This window comes from Rattus rattus, chromosome 2, assembly GCF_011064425.1.
Source record: "Rattus rattus isolate New Zealand chromosome 2, Rrattus_CSIRO_v1, whole genome shotgun sequence".
In the NCBI taxonomy this organism is placed as follows: Eukaryota; Metazoa; Chordata; class Mammalia; order Rodentia; family Muridae; genus Rattus; species Rattus rattus.
In genome coordinates, this window is record NC_046155.1 from 141,458,824 (window position 1) to 141,480,582 (window position 21,759).

The following is a 21,759-nucleotide window of genomic DNA, read 5'->3' on the forward strand; positions in this document are numbered from 1 at the left end:
CAGAATGACCTAGAATCAACAGATGAAAGGATAAACTGTGTCCTATCCACACATTATCATTACCTAGCATGAAAAACAAAGATGTCCTATCTTTTGTATCAAAAATGGATTTGGAACTGGGGGATCCTGAAATGACATCAACCAGATGTAGAATAACCCTCTTACATGTGGAAGCTGCAAAATTGATCTTAGAATAGAAAAGAGGAGACTAGTGATTGCCAGAGGCTAGGAGGAGTTGTAGGAAGATGGATGGCAAAAGGCTAGCCAACCAGCATAAGCTCAAGTGTTCTGCAGCACAGTGGGCAACTATATTTCACAGTAACCTGTCACACACTTTAGGAAATACTAGCAGAGAGGAATAATCAGGCTCTAAATATAGAAAAAGATGAGGTTAATGCACTTAGTACACAAGGTAACACTGTATTGTTACCATTACATGCTAAAGTTGAAAGCAAAATGACAAAAATTAATTAAATATAGAAAGCTAGAGGCAAATACCTAAACCAACTATAATAAGACATAGAGACTTAACTTATTAAGAGATGTTTTTAATCACCTAGTAGTCAGAGTCATTAATCTGTTTCTAGAAGCACAGAGCCACCTAGGCACACTGTGTTCTCCCATTTTAGTGCTTTTGTTTCATTCTTTATCCTTGTTTTGTTTCTTAGAGACACTGGAGACTGAATTCGGGGTCTGGGGTATGCATGCACCATAGCTCTGCCCAGCTGCAGTTGATTGCATTTTCAGCATTTGTGCTTTCTCTGTTGCTGCCTGCTGCTTCTGAGTTGAACTTACTTATCCAAAAGCAAGAAGTGTCTCTCTAACACTAGAAAGACCTTAGTCAATAATAACGGCTGCTTTAGTCTACCTGGTTCAAGTCTCTACCTTAAAAATTGAAAGTGCAGTCTTCTCTGCAGTTCATCTCCATGGCGAGAGGCAGTGATTAGGCTCATCCTTTACAAAGTAAGGGACTATTAAACAAGAACTGAGAAGCAAACACATGTGAGTGCAGGCCATGTTGGGGAATGAACAGTCTGGATGAAGGTTCCCTAGGGGGCCACTGGACCCATTGGCCACCAAAATAGGTATGAAGTAAGAAGTATTTAGTGGTCTTTTAAGTTTATCACAAATTGGCTCAGACCTAAGTGAGAAATGTTCCCACAGAAATGTTACCTCAGTTAACAATTCAGTTTAAGACCCCAAGTCATGACCCCAGAGAAGACTTGGAATACAAAAGACTTGTTTATATACAAGAACAATGGTTCAAAATGTCCCTTGTCTCACTCCTGACAGCTTTATTTCCAGTTGCTATACATGGATGTATATCTGCTGAGCTGATCAATCCCACCTTGCTAAGAGCATTATGAGAGCCTCGGGATCCACAGGAGTAGTACATGGCTCTCAGTAACCTGTCTGCATGGAAATGTCCATAATTTGAATGCATTTATTCATTTATTCACTCATTTGTTCATTCTATGAGATCATCTCACCTTCACACTAGAAATTCAACAAGGGAAGGTGGCTACCTCAGAAGTGGAAGATTATTCCCTAGCTTTTAATATAAAAATGTGTAGTCCTTAAAAGACTAGAACAGATCACATCTATATGGTTAGTTGTTCTTTGAAGTTCAATTTCCAAGCTAAATTGTCACCCTTTTTCTTCAGTACAAAGGACTGAACCTAGATCCTCACTTAAAAATCACGTAAATTGTGATTTTTTTTGAAAAATAAACAGTTTAGCTGTTCTCTTAAGCCATCAGCTTGAGTCTTCAAATTCATGTTCCTTTCACATAACCTAAATGGGCATGTGTAGTTAAACAAGGTTAGATTAAAACAATGACAATATTCATCAACAGATAGACAAGGAGAAAAAAATCAGTCTTCACATTTATCAGTTAGTCCTTTTTTAATAAATTTGAATTCATTCAACAAGTTTCATATTGTATCTGTCACTCAATTTTGCTGTTTTTTTCATGTCAAATAATACCAAAAAATTACATCAATGTGCTTAAGCAAAACCGGGTTTAAGTTTATCTTTACAATGAAATGAAATTGACGGGGATATCAATCAGGACAGCAACCGCCTATTCCTACGAGAACAATCCTGTACTTACCTTGAACACATCTACTGACTTGGGAAGTAGAAAAATGAGTCACGAATGACATGTTTGTGGGCCATCCCTAGGAGAGGTATGGTTCGTGAGCCACTCTGGGAGGTCACTTACAAGTTGAGGGGGATTTAGTCATTCAGGAAAACATGGCACCTTTCAATGCAGTAGAAGAGGTAATCAGTCCAAGGCACACTCGCCAGTGTCCAGGGAAATTTACTCCACCAGGGCAGTTCTTTGCCCAAAGAGTCAATGTTACTCTGATGGAAAGTTCACACTGACATGAAAGCCAGAGTTCATTCCAAAAGTAACAAAATATTTTACCATTGGTTCAGTTGGCTTACAGAAAATGGCCGGAAATATGAACTCATCTTTTTAGGTGGAGGGTTAAAATATGAGTTATAGTAGGCTTATGCTTTTAATCAAGGAGATTCAACAGTGGACACATTTTTTCAGAATGTGTTTACCTGGTTCACACACCTACAGCTACAATGTGCCTGTCCCCTTCTGAGATCATCTCATTGGTGAAATTGTCAACTCCATGTTTCAAAAGAAGAGAACTACTTTTCATGGGAACAACTGAAGATGTCCTCATGTTGGCATCAAACACACAATACTGCAGATGGACATGTCACTTAAAGCCTAATGGGAACGTTATTATGATATACATTTTAGTTCATCTGAGATTCAGGGGCAGTGAGTGGGTCATGGCATTGACAACACAACCCCTTAACAGTCCTGGGACTGGTGAGCAGGAGTGACTTTCATTTTAAAGGTAATTCCACTCTGGTGAGTCGTTTCTCTGCTGGGACTGATCGAGGAGGGCTATCGAGTTGTCACAGACATATCTGGAAATGACTAATAAAAGGGCTGTCCTCAAGGCGTCAACACCATGAGCCCTCTGCGAAGCATTTCATTTTGGAAAGACAGTACTATTGAGAAAATGAATGGTTTATTGAATTGGTGAGAAGTTAAATTTTTCTGTTCTTAAGAGCTCTGGGCATGGGTAACAGCCACCTCCCATCAGAGGTCCTGGTGGAATCCCTCTGCAGCCTCACTTACTGGCTCAAATGGCTGCTGTAAAGTCACTAGAGGTCTCTTCCCTAGATAGGGATCAGATCCCACTCTTCTGCTAGCACAGCCAGACTTCTCTTCTCAACACTTCTCATAGCTTTAAAAAATAGAGAAGCCATAAAATAAGTTATTAGAAGAAAAATACTTTTCTTCTGAAATGGAGTAAAGCAAACACATACCCAAGGATCTTAGAAAGGATTTTTTTTTTACAGAATACAGTATGTATTTGTGTATGTGTGTGTATGTGTGTGTGTGTATGTATGTGTGTGTGTAATTACAAATACTACTTAGAATCTAGCTACTATGGTAACTTCATTGCAGTGTCTATAAAGTTGTGGATCCCAGTCTCGGTGCCAAATGCATATAAAAAGCTCAAAAGCTATTATGACTACACCATGCAAATTTATATCCAGAGATTCCCCGGGAGTGCACTGCTGCTCTTCTGAGCCCTGTGGGGTCTCTGCCTTGATATGTGGGTATCTCAACTATGCATCAAAAAAGCTGAGTCACTTCCCCAGAAAAAAATGTCACAGTTCTGAGTATAATAAATTATCCGTCTCTGACTGTTTCTGCCACACTGCTGCATTGTGGAGTTCCTCGTGTACATGTGGCATTTACATCTTGAGTTACAGGATACAGAGAGAGAGATACCTGAAGTATTGAAAGGGATAAGGTCTTTGCAAACGTTTGTTTTCTTTTAACATGTTACAATGATAAGGCCACTTACAGAATTTTTTTTTTAAAATCTGTTTAACTTTTTGTCTCCTCCCACTGTTACCCATGAAAAAGAAAATTTCCAGAGAAAAGCCAGAGGGCAAAATTCACAGGCTCAACTCCAGATAGAAAGTAAAACGAAGGAGCAGTGATTTAAAGAAGACTTAGCAGAAAAGAATGGAGGAGGCAAAGGGTATAAAAATCAGTAACTGTCCCTCACATGGATTTTTGTGGATTTAGCTTTTATTTAATGTTAGGTTAGAACAGTCAGACTCCCACATATTAGAGATTGCAATGGCCACCGAAAAATCAAGTAGTGCCAGTCCATGGTGACAGTCCACACCACACGCATCCTGGGGAGGGTGGTGGTGCTGCCTGTGCGGAAACCGATGGTGCCAGACTTGAAGGTGCCGCATGTGTGGGATTTGGGGGTTATTAATTTAGCAGTTCTTTACTGTGTGTTTTGTTTTGTTTTTTCCTGCCTTCCAAATGCTTCGCTGTGACACCTGTTTACACAACTGCAGTCTATTTATGGATGCCTGTGATAGAAATAGTTTACAAAAAATATATCATCTTTGTTTTTCTTTAGAAAGAGCTCATCTAAATAGTAAGTTAAGGTTGCATCTATGAAACCGGTGCACCTTGTCTTGTTTCTACGAGCTTTAAAAAGTCCAAATCCTGATGAGGCTGTGGATCAGAAGGAACCAAAAGAGACTGTATTTGTGTCAGGTTGCCCTCCTTGCCTCAGGAACGGTCATGGGTTGTTGTGTGATCATGGTGTATACTGGAAGTGTTCCTGCAGAATCCTAGTCAGTCTAGGAGGAGTTGGGTGTGCTTATGAGATAAGTTAGTACAGAAATAAAGGCTGTGAGGATGTTTCTTAAGTTTCCAAAAGTGAACAGTAGAAATATTTTAGATTCAATCCTAATTTCTAGATAACAGAAAATAGTTACATCACAGAATGAAAAATATGACGTCGCATGCTGCCATGAGAGCAAGCAGAAGAAACAAAATCTTGGTAATATACGTAGGTATGCATATTATGCAAATATATTTATATTAACATACAATGTTATAAGAATGGTAACATAACTGCAAGGGAGGAACCACTCTAGATGGTTTTGCCTTAGAGTAACAAAGAACCTGAGACGTCTATGCTTCCAGTTAAATAGCAGACCTAGAAATCTGGATGAGATGTGGAGCACATTTCCAGTGATTGAATGTCATTATCAAAATGTGCCACTGTGTTCCCACAGACAGTTAAGCTGGACCCACTTAAGGTTAACAGAAATCTCCCACATGTATGGGACAGTGGAGTACTTAAAACGGGACACCATTTGCTCCCAGTGAGTTTTAAAAGATGAACATTCAGACACGAGAGTAGGAGCTACCTACCAGTAAGAGTCAGGTAAGTGCATTGCCAGCAACTCATCTCATATGCTAACCCACTACAGAACAACACACCTGATGAAACACGCCCATCACAGAGAAGCCAACAAGCCTCGGTTGCAAACTGAGAGGGTATGAGGTGTACAACTACCGCTGTGGGAGTGCCCAAAGAGTAACTAAGAATTCCGTTTTGATTCTTAAGCAAAAAATATCTAACTTATGATAATAAAAGACACACTTTGGGATGACTGTGTTTCACGCCCTCATTCTTGAGGCATAATATTTAGATACTTGTCCCTTTCAATTAAAAAAGAAAAAAAAAGCTATGACTTTCTTTAATATGCATCCTGTGTTAAATTGTCCATAGTTGCAAAATGTATGGTATGTATGCGTATTTGTGTTACATACACAGGCACTCTCGCCTGTGTACATAAACATATACACATACATTCTCATATACACGTGTATTTTATATATATGCTGAGAAAGTTCACATATATATACAATTGTGTGTGTCCGTGTATGTGTGTGTGTGTTTGTGTATGTGTGTGTCTGTGTGTGTGTGTGTGTTTGTGTGTGTGTGTATACTGGTATAAAAACTTGACAGGCAGGGTAATATTTCACTCAGTGTTAAATGAAGTCTTTGAAAAATCAAGTACAGTCACTCAGTTAACATAGTACAGCCAGTAAACTAAGTTGAAGAGAGAAAAGGTGAATGGAAACACGATCCGGGACCATCTGTCTATGGCATTCACATCGGTTAGATCAGGGATTTTGATTTTGAGCTGCGAAGACCTCCTCCGTAGGTGCGTCTTCTTGTGCGGGATGCTTCTGTCTCCCATGTACCGCCCATGCCCTTCCTTGGGCATGCTCTGTTTCCTATACTGGATTCCTGAGTTGTCAAAGGATATTGCTGAATTCCTGGTGTCACCAACGCTGCCTGCAACCTCATTCATTTCATTGTGAACATCCATCGGTGCTAATAGGATATTCCCGTGAGCATCCACCTAATGGGAAGAAAACATACACTTTTAGGAAGCTGGAATGCCCATCAAATTTTAATATGCAAGACCTGGACATAATGATGTTACATAATCGTGCAACATAGTTTATAAGAATCTGTGTGTCAAATCCATGCCTCATTTTACAGGAAAATACTATTTTGCAAATTTAACTCCAGTTTTCAGAGTGTATTTCCTTTATCCGAAAGTTCTTATAGAGAAAAGAAAGGGAGTTTTGGCAGATTGCTATTTCACATTATAGAATCCCTACTGAAGAGAAAACTGAAAGGGTGAATCCCTTGCAGGATTTATTTCTCTGTGAGTGACAGCTTATAATAGTGCACTGAGTGGAAATGATATAGTTCTCTCTGTCTTGTCTGCAATACAACAGGTATCATCTAGATTTGGCAATGCCACATTACCTATGTCACGCAATCTCTCTTCCTAGTGACATGAGTATTGCGTCATCAGACCGCTCCATCAGAAATGGAGGTGAGCACAACACATACAGGAGTGTTGCTACAGAAGACCCATGCGCATAACTTTCATTGAAGTTCATTGTTAGGATTCCTCCATTTTCTTACCATGCCCTGCTGTTAATTTCTTACTGCGTCTACTGATAACGTAAAGTTTGTCTTAGGCGTGAACTAATAGGAGTGGCAGAGTACATGTAACATTTGCTGCCAGCTATAGTTTCAAGTAGATACAGGGATTTTCTTAGGAAGTTAGCTTGTTCTATTTTGAATGTTTGCACTGGATGCAAAGCCAACCTCTGCGAAGTATTCTCTCTGTTGCTCCATATATCCCAGCCTGCTAGCCCTTCCTCTGATGATTTAAACTGCCAGATTACTGTGAGGAAGCACAGGGACAATCATGATGGTGCTCATGGTGACTGCTGGGGTAGAGCCAGATGTGGGCCTCTGCTTAATGTGACCCTAGAAGAAGTCCTCTTTCGCAAGAGCTCCATTTAAAGTAGCAAGTCTCTTTCCACTGTGAAGACAAACTTAAAAATAATAAAGTTTTATTCTTTGTTAAATATAACTGCAGACCTTCATTGGCAATACCTTTGATCCATGTGTTTATTGGTTTGCCACAGAATTTTTCAGCAGCCTCCCTGTGGCTGAGAGACCATGCAACTTAAGGAACCTGGGATGGGGTCCCTGGTAGAGTTGCAATAGGGATCATACTGTAGTTGCTGTGGCCTGGTTCTCTAAGCTCTCCATGATCCCATCTGTGTCTATCCTTTCCCCTGGAAGTCTATATTCCCTTTTCTGTTCTTTCTCCCTGGACAGTCTACTTCTTTTAGCACTAGATTGTTAGTTGATGGATTTTTCCATGAACCATTAGTTATTTTGTACAATGACTTACTGATATGTTAACTTGAGTCTTTCCAGCTTATAGATAGAAATTCCTTTCATTAAAGGTATTAAGTTCAATGTGAAGGTGGTAAGGTAGGCAGGGAGGATTCCTGAGCCTTACACAGGAACAGATAGGGAGACATATGAAACATTGAGCAGAATAAAGAGCCCCAAATCAAAGCTACCAACTCCAAAGTGCTCAAGGCTCAGGAAGGACTGCAAATAGTAGAGGACACTCAGTCTCTTGCCAGTGAGTTGATCACACTCTTGTTTGAGAATACCTCTGAAGATAACTTAAGTATATGTTAGTATTGCTCAATTCTCATGAGCAATAGCCTGTGAGCTGGCTATAAGAGTCTGTGTAGATATAATTAAGGGTACAGTCCTCAAGATAGTTAGTTCATTTTAAATTATTGGGTGGCCACAATATCATCATGTATTCTTTCCTAAGCATAATAGAGAACATTTCTAGCTAGAAACAGATGTCAGCAGGCAAATACCTGGTCAACTTGCCTCTGGTAGGAAGAACTGCAGGAACAGGTTCATTAAGACGGAATAAGAAAGTCTATAGGAGTAAAGACTGACACCAGAGGACAGCCAAGCCAATTCTATAACACAAGGACTTAACTTGTCCAGCCACCTGATTGTGCAGTGCTAACTCAGAGAAACTTTGGTTTTATTCTGTATGATAGAGGCAGCCCCATCCTACCCCTACTCTCCTAGTATTTTTGACCTAAAAGATGTCTGCTAAAACTGTTTTGCCCTGTTAAATTCGTTTTATTTTGCCATAGCAACATTCAAAAAACCTATAGGATGAGGGAAAACATGAGATCTACATTTGCCTACTACATTAAAGACCACAGGCAGAAAAAGAGAGAACTTTTCAGGCCAAAGTATGAAGCACATCAAATACCCAAAGTCAAGCACTCTCTGTAAGGTAAGCTAGCTGGATAAACTCAAGGTTTCAAGTTAATAATACAGCTAGTTCTGGAACCATGCTATGCCTCTTGGTGGGTAGAATGTGCGCTGTTTTTTCTCTGTTATTGTCATCTTTCTACAATATAATGGTAATAATAAAGGACATGTAGTCATGAATGTGAAGGTCGATGAGAGCCTGGGCTGAGTAAGGTTTTCTGTTTGTTATGCTAAGACACTCCAAGCCCATACTTTTAGAACACAACACAAAAAGTCAACTCTAAGCAGGAAAACAATAATGTAGAGTACACATCAAAGGGATCGAGAATAAAAAGCTAAATCTGAGATGTGACAAGGGAGACCATTATATAGGTCTCCATCCTAGTAGCAGTCGGAAAAGAAACACTAAAGGTCAGACCAATGGCCTCTTCCTGCTTTTGTTCTCTGGTGCCTACTGTGTGTGTAGCAGCAGAAGTTCTGTATTTTTGCCCATTCTGCTTTGTGTTCGTTTCATTCTCTGTTTTCTGAAGCAGAATCCCAGTCTAGCCTAGGCTAACTAACAACTCACTTAGGAGCACAGAATGGATTCGAACTCATGGCAGTCTTCTTTCTTATCTCAGCCTCCTTTGTGCTTGAATTACAGGTAGGAGTCACTAGGCTTGCCCTTTATCTTAGAAGTTGTAAAGGAAGAGAGAGAAATTTCCTCTCTCTGACTCCACCTAGACTTGATAACTTACAAGGATTACATCTTAATCTTACAGGGACTGAAAAAGTTAGGATTGGGTAGGATTTTGTGTTTTCTCTCTAAGTTTTTGTTTTTCTTTCTATTTTCCCCTGGAATGATCAACAATAAACACCTCTCAATGACAACTGTTTGTCTTCAGAGCCAGAAAGACTGTTCCAGAGACTTTTCAGACTGAGTTGTTAGTGGTTGGTTATTTGTTGTTAATAGTTCCAGCAGGAAGAGATAGCCAAAGCCACAGATGACTTTTGCCATAGCTGAAACATAAGGGGACAGGAAAGGGTTGTGTCCTTCACTTCACTTTCACTGAAGCACGGCAGTAACAAAGTCCAGCTGTGGGAGAAACTTGTACACACCAACTCTACCTAAGAAAGGGCACCTTAAACTACCTATGGCTGGGCAGGAAGGAACCTATGAACAGATAACTTAGCTAATATTTAAATAAAGATGTACAGGTCAGGGCCTATCTCACTGGTGCTGACTTCTCTTCCTGACACAGCCCACAGTGTTTTATGGCATTACGCAGTGAGCAGGTCAGAGATGAAAGGGCCAACAGCATCTTGGCTTGGAAAGTGGTAGGGAAGGGACATAGCCAGTTGATCCTGCCATTTAGTTTATTTCATTACTTCATTTGACTGCAGTGAATTGGCATCGTTCAACCTGGTACCTATCGGGCTTTACATCATGGAGATGGTACACTCTCTCACCATGTATTTAAATAAAGTTGCAGTCACATTAAATATCTAATTTGGTTCTTTTTCTATGTTCAACATTTTAAACAAATCTACCTTCATGGTAAGTTGACCTTTTTAAAACTTCTTTGTTCCTAAAATTGAGCCAAGAAAGCCCTAAAGAGAGAGACACTGACTTTTTAAAGTACTAATGTAGAACTTATACTTTTCTATAATAATAACACATCCATTACAGTAGCTACCATCCTAGAAAGTTCAAAAATTTCCCTCCAAGATAGAAAAAACACAGACAACATTAGTAGCTATTAAAAACATTCCTTATAGCCTTTGCTATTTTTAAAAGGGAAAACGGAGAGATGGACGACTTGTGGTCCACCCCAGTGCCTCACTGGGGACAGAGACAAACAGTTTGCATCACTTGTGGTCATTCATGGAAACTGTAAGTACACACCTGTTTACCACCAGGGTCATTCACAGTCTAAGCTATGGACCATGAAGATGAACGCAGGGATTCCTCCTTTCAAGCAGTCTAGTAGGTGGGAACTTCTAACGATCAACAAATACAATCTTTTATAAAAGAATTTTAAAACATGTTCCCAGTTATCAAAAACATAATATGAAAAGTTCCTTTTGTTTTTTTTTATCAAAATCTGTAGAATTCAAATTAAAAATTATGTGACAGGGTGGAGCCTACCTGTCCAGTAGGAGCAGATTTACAGTGATAAATACCACCAGACATGAGCAGTTGCCATAACGGAGTCAGCCTCTGTGTATTACAGTAGGAGCAAGAGACTCAGTGCAGCCTGATAGTGGAAATAACTTGGATGACCTGCCATTGCATGTACAGAGAATGAACTGGAAAGTGAAAGAGCAGCAACAAAAGCAGTGATTCTGCCTAAAGCAAGATGCAAACACGAATGGGGAAGAAATAAATTAGACTCTGGAAAGAAACACTTGACTTGGGTATTGAAGAAAGGGAAGATATAAGTCATGGGATAAGTGACCAGAATAAAGGAAAAGCAGAGATGGCATGTGTAGCAACTCAGAATATATTCAGGCTAAAGAAGATATAAAAATAAGATTGATATTCTGACATCTAGGGACAGATCTGTCAGCCAGCATTCTGTCTTTTCTAGTCCCTTCTGGATACAGTTGTGTGTCTGGGAAATGATCTAATGACAGCAGAAATCTGTTTCTTCGGATTTCAGTGAAAGCTTAGTCTGAGGGAAGCCATTCCTACTTTGGAACCTTGCTTGTAGCTTACAAATGAAAGAACTTGACCAGTTGGTTCAGTTCTCTTGGTTCCTGTCAATGTTGATGACAAGCCTACAGCTGTCTCAGGACTGAGACAGAGCTCAATAATCAATATACAATTCTATTTTAGAAAGGTTACATCCATGCAATGGAAACTCTATTAGAAATAATACTTATTCTGGCATGCAAAAGAGTACAAACATGCACTGAATTATGATCATAGTTTAAAATAGCTTGGCTGCTTTGCTTATGGATTTACTGTTACATGGGTCTCATTTAAACATGAACCAATGTACAGAAAATTACTCATTTTTTTGTCCAGAATGCTTAAAAGGTATTATATCTTATTAACTTTTAGAACTTTTAAAAATCAGTGTTTCTAGAAGAGACAGTAACCTCTTCCTCTCTTCCTTACCTCTAAAATGTAGGTCTCAGAATAGAAATAGGTGACTGAAGCAAATCTCAGCCTGAAATGTTTTTTACAGAATGACAGGTGGCTTGTAATTTTTAAATTGTTTCATGAATTCTTGTTATTTTGAAGGGTCCAGCTCACACCGACTATAATTAGAGCCAATGACTTCAATGTAGGTTTTCCTTCCGCTCGGAACCTAGACAGGTGCAGCTACCCAAAATTAAAATCACTTCATCCAGAAAAGATCACATTTTTCTTCTCTAGACTACGTCACTAGATTGGCACCTAGTGGCTTTCTCATTCTTTACCACTTTCCACATTCTAGTTAAGTTAACATTCTAGTTTTAGAAGAACAAGACAGAAATTGCAATTTGTGGGTGGCATGAGATCTTCCTTCTTATTAAGAATAATATTGAATCTTTATTTATAAGAGTATGTCTATGCCTAGCACATTTTAGGTATAAGATCAATTGCTAGTAAAACACACACACACACACACACACACACACACACACACACACACACACACACACAAACACCATACACAATTATGGGTGTATCGTGTGATTACATTATAATACCATGCCAACTGGTCAACTCTTCAGATATTACAAGATTTGCAAATGTAATGTGTACACTATGACCAAAGGATTGCTCTTAGGTATAGAGGAAATTCCGTAATAAACAGGAAGTATACATAGATGAATCAAGGTTTAGAGACTTACACTATACCAAGATGATAAACTGAAAGAATATAGAAACATTCTGAGCATTTACGTATCAGCCGCTAAGCTCCAATACTGTGTAACCACTAAGTATATGAGGAACCTACTCATGGTTTTACAGCAGAGTCAGTAAAACCCTGTGTCTTATGGTCTTGTAGTGGTTGTTGGCAGCTGATTGTCTGCAATGCCTGCAGGACACTCCCTTGCCTATGACATGCCCCATGGGACAGTTAACTTTATTCAGGAAAGACTGTAAGAAGCAGGTTCCTTGCAGTAATTGGACAGTTTCCCTGCTAGAGAAAACAGGGCTGTGGCTCTACACACTGGTGACCAAGTGTCATCACTGAGAACTACAGTGGGACTGTTTCAATGACTGTCACACTCCTGTCCCTCCTGCTGAACCTGTTCTGTCTTGTATGAAGTGTGTGACTCCTGTTTCTTATATTCTTATATTCTCTACATCCCTTTAAACAAATGTTTTTAGGAAGTCGACTAAAAATCATCACTAAATTCTTAAGTGAGGGAGGAATAACTTTTAATGATGAACTGTAAGAGCATCAAGTAGATGTAAAAATGAGAATGTTTGATGTTCGTATGTTGCTTTTAAAATCTAAGAACAATCATATATTTTGAAAAGTGCTAATATATAAAGGTCCCAGTAAAAGTGCTCAGAAAAGAGAAACAAGATTTAAAACGTACTCAGGAGTCAACTTAAATTTCCTCTACATCTAATCTGTATTCTTTCTGCATTCTGATAATTTTGTTTGTGAATGTTAGAGTTTTTTCTTTAAATTTTGTATTTCATAGTCAAAAAGATGTTTCTGAGTAATGATGATTTGCCTGTTTTCAGCAGTCTCATTTAGAGAAATGAAAACAAAGCTGCAAAACAAAGACAATAGGAATTGGGAAAGAAACACAGTTCATATATGCATCGATACATATGCTTGGCCACAGAGAAAACATGTGATTAATTCTAGTTTCCTTAGAAACAGCAGGACCAAGACATATTGTGTATTCAGAGTATGGTAGGATCTCCATAGAAACATTAACAGTCTGGCACACAGTAGATTCTTCCAGTAAGATATCACAGATAATTTTGTCTATGGAAAACCTATTTCTATTCAGAGACCAACTTCATTTATGTTTTACAGATAAGAAGAGGTCATTTCCACTCACTGACAGGTCTGCATCAATTCGTGGACAGTTGCCACCCCAGGTTAGGCAGCATTACAGATCTGTGTTGGCACAAATATTCAGATGCATGAAAAGAGACTTTCGAGGGCTTGAAAAAATGTGTGGGTTTGACAAGATTGATTTGAACAGTGTAACAAGGAAGGACGGAAGGGAGGAAGGAAGGAAGGAAGGAAGGAAGGAAGGAAGGAAGGAAGGAAGTTTGGCCTTTAATCTGGTAGTAATATATCACTGAAAATGTTAGATGAAAGTGCAATAGGGCACATTCAAAAAACTTTATATAAACTGTACCATTTCATTAAGATTTCATGAATAATTATAATAAAATAATTATTATAATTATAATAAAATAACACGTTATGAGCAAACGTGTCCAATGCCAAGTCCCTCTGTGACTGGAAGGCAAGCATTCCTCAGCTGGGATATGGCTTTCTGGTGGAGTGGGAAGCTGTGCTGTGCAAAGACCAAAGCCTATGAACTTCTGAGCCTACAGTACTTGGGGCCTTAATGCTTAAGGTTCTCCCTATGGACCATGGAGGTGACTGCCTACTGCACTACCCACCATGGAGGTGAGCTGGATGAGAGAACTGGTAATCTTACAATTAAGAAAATATTGAGTTCTTTTAGTACGTTACTTTTCCCATGTGCGGTAAAAGTCCCACATTCCGGAGTATCAATCTCTCAGGATCCTCCTCTGTTCTTCTAAAGAACAGTGGGAAGGGAAGCTGAGCTTTTCCCCCACCTACTCCAATGTTAGTTTAATAAGAAACTAGGAGGCATGCCCTAGGAACCCGCATAGATCCCTGGAGGTGAATCAGAAGGCCAAACTGAATGGCTGGAGTGCCCAGGCAGTGGAGAGCCTACCCGGTTGATTTCACTCTTGGACCGATCATTCTTGGCCTTGGCTGTCTTCTCCGCAAGCTTCTTCTGCCTTTGGGGACCTCGTCCAAAGAAAATATAGTTGACAAAGGCATACTCCAGAAGTGCCAGGAATACAAAGACGAAGCAACCCATCAGGTACATGTCGATGGCTTTGACGTAGGGGATTTTGGGTAGAGTCTCTCGAAGGTGAGTGTTGATGGTTGTCATGGTGAGCACGGTGGTAATCCCTAAAAAGCAAAGGTAGTGTATGAGTACCTCCAGATCACAGCCACGCTCCCACTGCAATGTTCTCTAAGATGCTGACCGGACTGGAATGTCACTGGAATATCTATGTGTCTTATGGCAACATATCACACTTTAGAGCAGCCAGCAAGTATCTCCCCTTGGAAAGGAAGCCTGAGAAGCCTCAGCCAGCCACACCTATCACAGTTCAGGGTGTCTCAAGAGAGTGAAAGGCAAGATGTCTAGGACATTTAGGAAGAATGTGACTCCTTAGAGTATTGGAACAAAAGCAGGAAGTTCCAGCAACATAAACACTGGGTGCCTGGTCACAACACACCAGGAAGTCCACAGTGACTTATGTCTACAGGGACCTGGTCACCAGGTGGCTGTTTGTCTTATTACAAGTCTTGCTGGAAGGAGAGGTTGAGGATGTGTATTAATTAAGGGGAGACTCAGTTCTAAGCTGAAAGAGGGAGGGCCAAGCCCAGAGGGCAGATTCACTCTGGACCATTTCCTGTAAGTAGGAAAAAATGCATACAACATAGGTGGGAAGGTTAGCTTGGATAGAAGCATGAGAATTCTGAGAGTCTCTCATGTTCTGACATGAAGAAGCTCCTCTGTAAGAATTCTGCAGAATTCTTTAGATAGTTCTGTATAGATGATGCATGTCTGTGTAGAGAAGTTGGTTATAGTCTTTAAGATCACCATAGCAGCATTTTTTGTAACCTTACCTCACATAGCAAGAGACAGAGTTCCTTCTATACAGGGATGATAAATTAAATGCTGTGAGGCCACAGTGACCAAAGAGTATGCTGCGTAGAGAGTGACATGACCAGGGTTTGTCGAACAGAGAGAGGTAAGTTGTCTTTGGGTTACCAAACACTGAGTGCCACCGCAGAAACAAGCTTAGAAGCTGCCTCTGCTTGCTCTGTTGCAAAAGTAAGATATTTGAAGGAAGTGCTCAGCTCTAAAGGTCAGGCTTTTCCATGAATTCAACCAACATCCTTGAATGTGGGCAAAATAGTTCCTTTGCATTCTTGTGTTAGGGTTTACTTGCCTAAGAGGGCACTCAAAAGGAAGAGGCTGGCAATGATTTTTTTTTCATCATCACTAGCACACACACACACACACACACACACACACACACACACACACACACACACACCAATGATGGGACTGAGGTAGCACTGGCATGGTAAAGTTTCTGGGGTACAGCCAGGGCTGTAGGGGAGGGTTTATATTCATTGTCTTGGTTTTTAGCCCTTTGGATGCCGATTTGGTCTCAGAAGCATGTTTGTTCACTCTGTGTTTCCCAGAACCGGCCTGGGGCTATGGCGCTCTGCCCTCCACAGGGAAAAATAGCAGAGAAGCCAGGTGAAGACTCCATCTGTACTCTCTCCTGATCCTGACCCTAAGAGACTACTAACAGCACAGAACAGGCAAGAACCAAGAAACTATTTTTATGCATAATTGCAAACCACAGTTGCTTGTGAAGCGTTTGGAAATCTCAGATGTCAGAATATTTTAAGACTCCCTTTAACATTACATTCATGTGCACCTGGAGACTTTTAAAAATTTGAATGTGGCAATGGGATAATTACAGTTTACAAATAAATGTGAAAACACCACGCAAAAGCTACAGAATTAGACATTCTCACCATTCTTCAGAAAATTTGCAATGTTCACCACTACTGTTTTCCCCACTCCCAAGAGCTGGTCACCAGCATCTATCTGCTCAGCACTGATTAAAGGATGTCCACCTTGGTGGCCTCCCATGATCAGTGGCATCATGTGGCTATGCGTGTAAGTGGGGAAGATGACATAGTCATTCAAGAAGTCAAGTGGCAGGGCAAGGTCAATCTGTTATAATACCTGCCTTTCAAAAGCTATTACACATACACACACACACACACACACACACACACACACACACACACACACACACACACACACACACCGGAAAAAAAACCTTCATAATCTCTTCTAAAGTTAATTCTGTCAATGACCTGCTAGGTTCTTACCTGTACAGCTCCCACTGGCCGAGGAAAACAGCTGTCTGTGTACCTCTGGGAATCAGGTTCCCTGGACTTCTGTAAATTCTCAATCTAATCTAAGCCTGGCTCATGCCTCTCAAACTTCTAATGCTACTCCGACAAGCACCATGCCAGCAGGGTCACTAAGACTTGAATTTGGCTTGAAACAGCAGGATATCAAGAGAACATGAAAGAAATCCAGTTCCTCCACCAGATCAAGCTGAATTGCTAGCATCACTTCTGACAGACTACCTGCTTCGGGATGTGACATTTTACAAGTAAGCAGGTACAGAGTTTGTAGTAGCTGGCAGAGTTCAGAGGGTCACATCTGCTGTATGGTTCATCCCGTGCAAGCCCGGATAATTACATCTCTTTGGTTCGTTCTAATTGCTGTAACAACTGCTCAGCAGCAGGGTCACTGTGATGCTCCTGGCATTTCAGTGTAAATGAGCCTTTTCCAGCCTCAGAGGGGGTTCCAGTCATTTTTCATTTCTCTACTTTTTTTTCATAAAGAGAGAACCTTGGAATTATGCCTATATATAGAATATAATTTCTAGATAAAGTATGTTTTTATGTAAATGAGTTCTAGTTGTTATCTGATGCCATGCTGTTCAGAATAGAATTTAAAGTATTATTCTGTCCTAGAAATTAAAAAAGACAGAGACAGAGACAGAGACAGAGAGAGAGAGAGAGAAGAGAGAGAACCTCAAATTGTTTAAATCAACAACTATGGCGTTTAAACCGGGTCCTACAAATTGTCTCTTAATTTTGCAAATGCAAAGAGAAAAAAATATCAACTACTCTTGGGAAGGAGTGGTCTACTGTCATCAAAAACTTGAAGATCTGTACATGCCCTCTGCCAGTTGAATAGATACCTAAGATTTTTAAAAAAAAGTATCCTCTAGACATACATAAAAATTTGAATATAAAATTCTTAGTGTTTTTATACTTGATACTATCCAGAGTACTGTTTTATGCACATGAAGACTTCAGGAACCCTGGTAGAGAGAATCCAGAAGGCAGGTTACATAGCTGAAGGTCTAGCCTCAGCACTCACACATGCGCACTGGTTTAGGAAATAAGACGGCAGAAGATGGAGAACAGAAACACATGGCGAGAGGGTGAACCCCAGCCTTGAACCACAATTCCCTGCTAGGTGCTTTACTGGCAAATATGTTTCTAACTTTTCCCTACATTTTTTAAAGCTTCCTTTGTTAGTTCCATCAGCAGGAACTGACTTGAACCCAGAAGGACTGGCCTATGCATGGCTCCTCTTCTCTTCTACTGATGTATTCACATGATACTTTTGTCCATGGTTTCATAAATAACTAAGTGAGCAGAGCACGGTGCTCCTAAAAGCGTAAATTTTCCCTTAATAACCAAATTCTAAAAGTGCTCTCAGAACTTCCAAGCTATATTGTATATCAACTAATAATCTCATCATCAAATAACCAATGGACAGCAAACCAAACTAGGGTTCTTGGGTATGACTCATAATTAGTTGCTTATTTAACGGTCATTAAATTGTGTAATTTCAATTATACGCTATAATATTTGGTGGTTTCCTCTTCTGACTTCAAAAAGAAGAAAGCTCACTGTGGAATCATTTTGACCAGGATATATTGATCCCTACTTTAAAATCACCTATCAAAAATAGTTATGTGATGCAAATATTCTAAAAACATATTTTCCTTTTCATAGGCATGAAAATTCACATTTAAATCTTACAATTAAATTAACACATCAAGAGATTCATGCATGAAATTACAGTTTCAAGATAAAATGTGACTACACAGGTGAGGCTGATGTCATGACCTAGCTGCACTCTGGCTTTTAAGTTTCCTTCAAACTGAAATGATGTGATGATCACTTTACATTTTAGCTAGGACTTAACCGTAGCACATACCTAGGGCAACTCGAGCAGCAGATGCATCATAATTGATCCAGAAGGACACCCATGAGAGGATTGTGATCAGTATTGAGGGCATATACGTCTGAAGAATGAAGTACCCAATGTTTCTCTTCAACCGAAAACTCAATGAGAGTCGAGGGTAGGCACCTACAGTAAACACACAAGGGGACAGTGAACAGCCGTGGCAGGCAGTCAGCTCCAACATCCAAGCGTCAACAGCATGCACGTGGAAACTCCATGAACTGGGGAGCCACCCACTACTGTGCAATTTGACATATTTATAGGGGACAGGAAGAAGGAGTGCATATCCGTTTTGCAAGATAGGGAACAATGGGGGTTGGGGACTTAGTTCAGTGGTAGAGCGCTTGCCTAGGGAAGCGCAAAGGCCCTGGTTCGATCCCCAGCTCCGAAAAAAAAGAACCAAAAAAAAAAAAAAAAAAAAAAAAGATAGGGAACAATGAGAACATTGTTCTAAGGCTAAAGGCTCAGCTGAGAGCTGTTTCTGGGGAAGGTTTTAGGCATGGAGAACAGAATAACAGCCAATGCAATGTTCAGTCTTTCATCGATGGCTGTTTCCTTTTTATCCTTTGTAGAGAAAGAAAATTTGGGAGAAGACTTTACTAGGCAGAATGACTGTTACAAGTCATGCTGTCTGCATGTTCAGAGGATTGAAGCCACTGGCTCTAGACTACTAGAGTAAGGATAGTTCAATTACACACGAAATTGGAGGAGTAGGTAGCAAATGCAGGCCCAGAGAGAGCTGTAGTGCACACTAGGGTGCCCTGCTGGCCACAGAAATAGCATCAAGAGGAACCTTAGAGAAGCAGGTTGTAGCATTCAAATTCTAGTGTACATCCTGGGTTTTGTATTCTGGATTCTAACCACTACTTCCACCAAAGTTGCAAATGTAGAGCCTTAGGATGTCACATTAATGTGGCATTTGTTCACTCTATTTTATATGGTTTTTCTCACAATAAGGCAAACACAACCTATGCTTTCTCCTGTGCATTTCAACACATCACCAGTTGTAATTAGTGTAATTGTCTCACTTCCTGGTCTGCTGGATTGGAATAAGGTAGGTAAGAGAGAGAGTCCAAAGGACCCTCTAACATCCAATTCATGACCTCTCCCCCAATCTGTTTATCAGCAGGGGTCTCTCATACCAAGATGGCCTAACTAGAGCATATTACACATTTCCACACCACTTTTTCTTCCCTGAGAAATGTCTGCCTGCTTTCAGGTATAAAGGGTTTACTGAAGATAAATCATTAGGACATTCAGTTTAAAACACATTTTTCATGCATATAATTTTACTATTTATCGAAGTGAAAAGCATGTTTGCACACCAGTAAGAGGGACACAGTTGTTCATGGTTACATTAAAGGACTGAATTCTGGCTGAATATTGATGCTGCAAGGCAAAGAGCATCATGGATGGTTTCAGAGTTAAGGAATGTCTTATCCTCCATGGCCCAAGTGCACAACATTGGAAGCATGTTTATGGTCATCTTTGAAAGTTAGGAATTCCATCCCAAACTTAAGCCCAAATTTACATAAGGAGTTTTATGAAACTCAAACAGCACTTTAAAAAACTAAACGCTCAAACACAATACAATCCAAAGATAATAACTTAGTACTTACATCCATGGAATAATGGTATGAAAATGTGAAAAAAATCCTTTATGCTCCATAATAACATCATTATGTTTCCCTAATGCTGGGAAACTCTGTATGTGCAGTAAAATATCCTGATGTTCCAAACATACAGTCCTGAATCTGAACCCAAGGGCATTCAATTGGCATCACGTTGGGTGACAGCATGCACAGTGCAAAGGTGTGTGTGTGTGTGTGTGTGTGTGTGTGTGTGTGTGTGTGTAACCAGAGTCACACTAAAGTTGTGCAGCACAGCTTACCTAAGCACTGCAATAGACACCATAGATTCCTTACAGAGTTGACCTTGAGTTAATTTTGGTCACTGCACATTTAAGAAGCTTTTACTATAGAAAACCTCAGTGTGGGCTGTTGCCATGGCCTAACTGAAGCTTCAGGTGCCATTGACTTTTCAAATTCACTTTTACTTCAAGAATCCAGGTTTCTACTCTCCTGCTGCCTGTACGTGTCTTCTCTCCACTTTGCTCTGTGCCACCATATATTTGTCCCAGAATTCTTTCTGCAGCAGGATCACTCATTCATATGCCTATTATTTGATGGGGAAATGGCAGGTGTTTGCCATTGACTGCCTACTTCACTGTTATCCACAGTTCCTGAATTATATAAAAAGAAAGCAAACCATTTACGAAGCTCAACATTTAAAGACTAGCTGCCTGGAATTTCCCCCGTTGTTTCTTGTTTCTCTGTGCAGTTTGCTTTGCAAGGTCTGATCAAATGCATACATCACATTGTCAACATAACATCAACACTGTCATAAATGACACAAAATATATGTAAACACAATTCAGATTCTTCCCAATTTTTCATGAAATACATATACACGAAAACTGGTTTATAAATAGAAGTTTTCAAATGTTTTAAATTTTGGTGATTTCCACTTTTGCAAAACCTATAAAGAGGATTCTTAGGAGCTTCATGCAGAGCTCTTGTGTTAGACTTATTTTTCTAGCACTACCAGGCGAGTGCTTGGGACTTCATTTTGAGTGTTACTAGCTTTGCAAAAGGAGCCTAATCTGCATTGTTCCCTATCATCAGTCTCTCTAGTTGCCACCTCACACTGCAAGTGTGACAACGCTGAATGCTTCTTTAACTGATTCTCTTAAGATAAAACATGACATTAAAATCCACTTATCTACCACTGAGCTACATTTGCAACCTTATTTTCTTTAGTCGAATAATTCTGATGTATTCATTTGTTCTCTCTAGTTAATCTTATTAATTATCCTGGAATCACCTTCTCATTTCAGTTTTTCGTGTTTCTTTCTTTTTTTTCCTTTTTTCTTTTCTTTCTTTTTTTTAAATTTTAGACATGTCTGTGTAAATCCTCACTTGGATTGCAGGTAAGCATTTCCCTAATTGTATGTTTTAACATGTCTAATGGGTTTAAATGGAGACCTAGAAATATTTACTGTGGTTTGTTTTAGTGCATTTTTATCTATCTATCCATTTATTTTACCCTAGTAACT

The 21,759-nt window shown here is 39.8% G+C and overlaps 1 protein-coding gene across 2 annotated transcripts in view; it reads right to left on the reverse strand.

Moving 5' to 3' along the window:
* Positions 1–1,880: 1,880 nt before the first annotated feature.
* Gabrb3 (gamma-aminobutyric acid type A receptor subunit beta3) overlaps positions 1,881–21,759 on the reverse strand; it is a 235,988-nt gene continuing 216,109 nt past the window's right edge. Inside the window, exons 7-9 of one of the 2 annotated variants that reach the window (XM_032893497.1) lie at positions 18,618–18,770; positions 14,439–14,683; positions 1,881–6,291 (exon numbers count right to left, since the gene is read on the reverse strand). In XM_032893497.1, coding sequence (XP_032749388.1) covers positions 5,950–6,291; positions 14,439–14,683; positions 18,618–18,770 — 740 coding nt within the window. In that variant the 3' untranslated portion in view covers positions 1,881–5,949. The remainder of the gene's footprint in view (positions 6,292–14,438; positions 14,684–18,617; positions 18,771–21,759) is intronic. The other variant, XM_032893498.1, reaches the window with a different exon arrangement.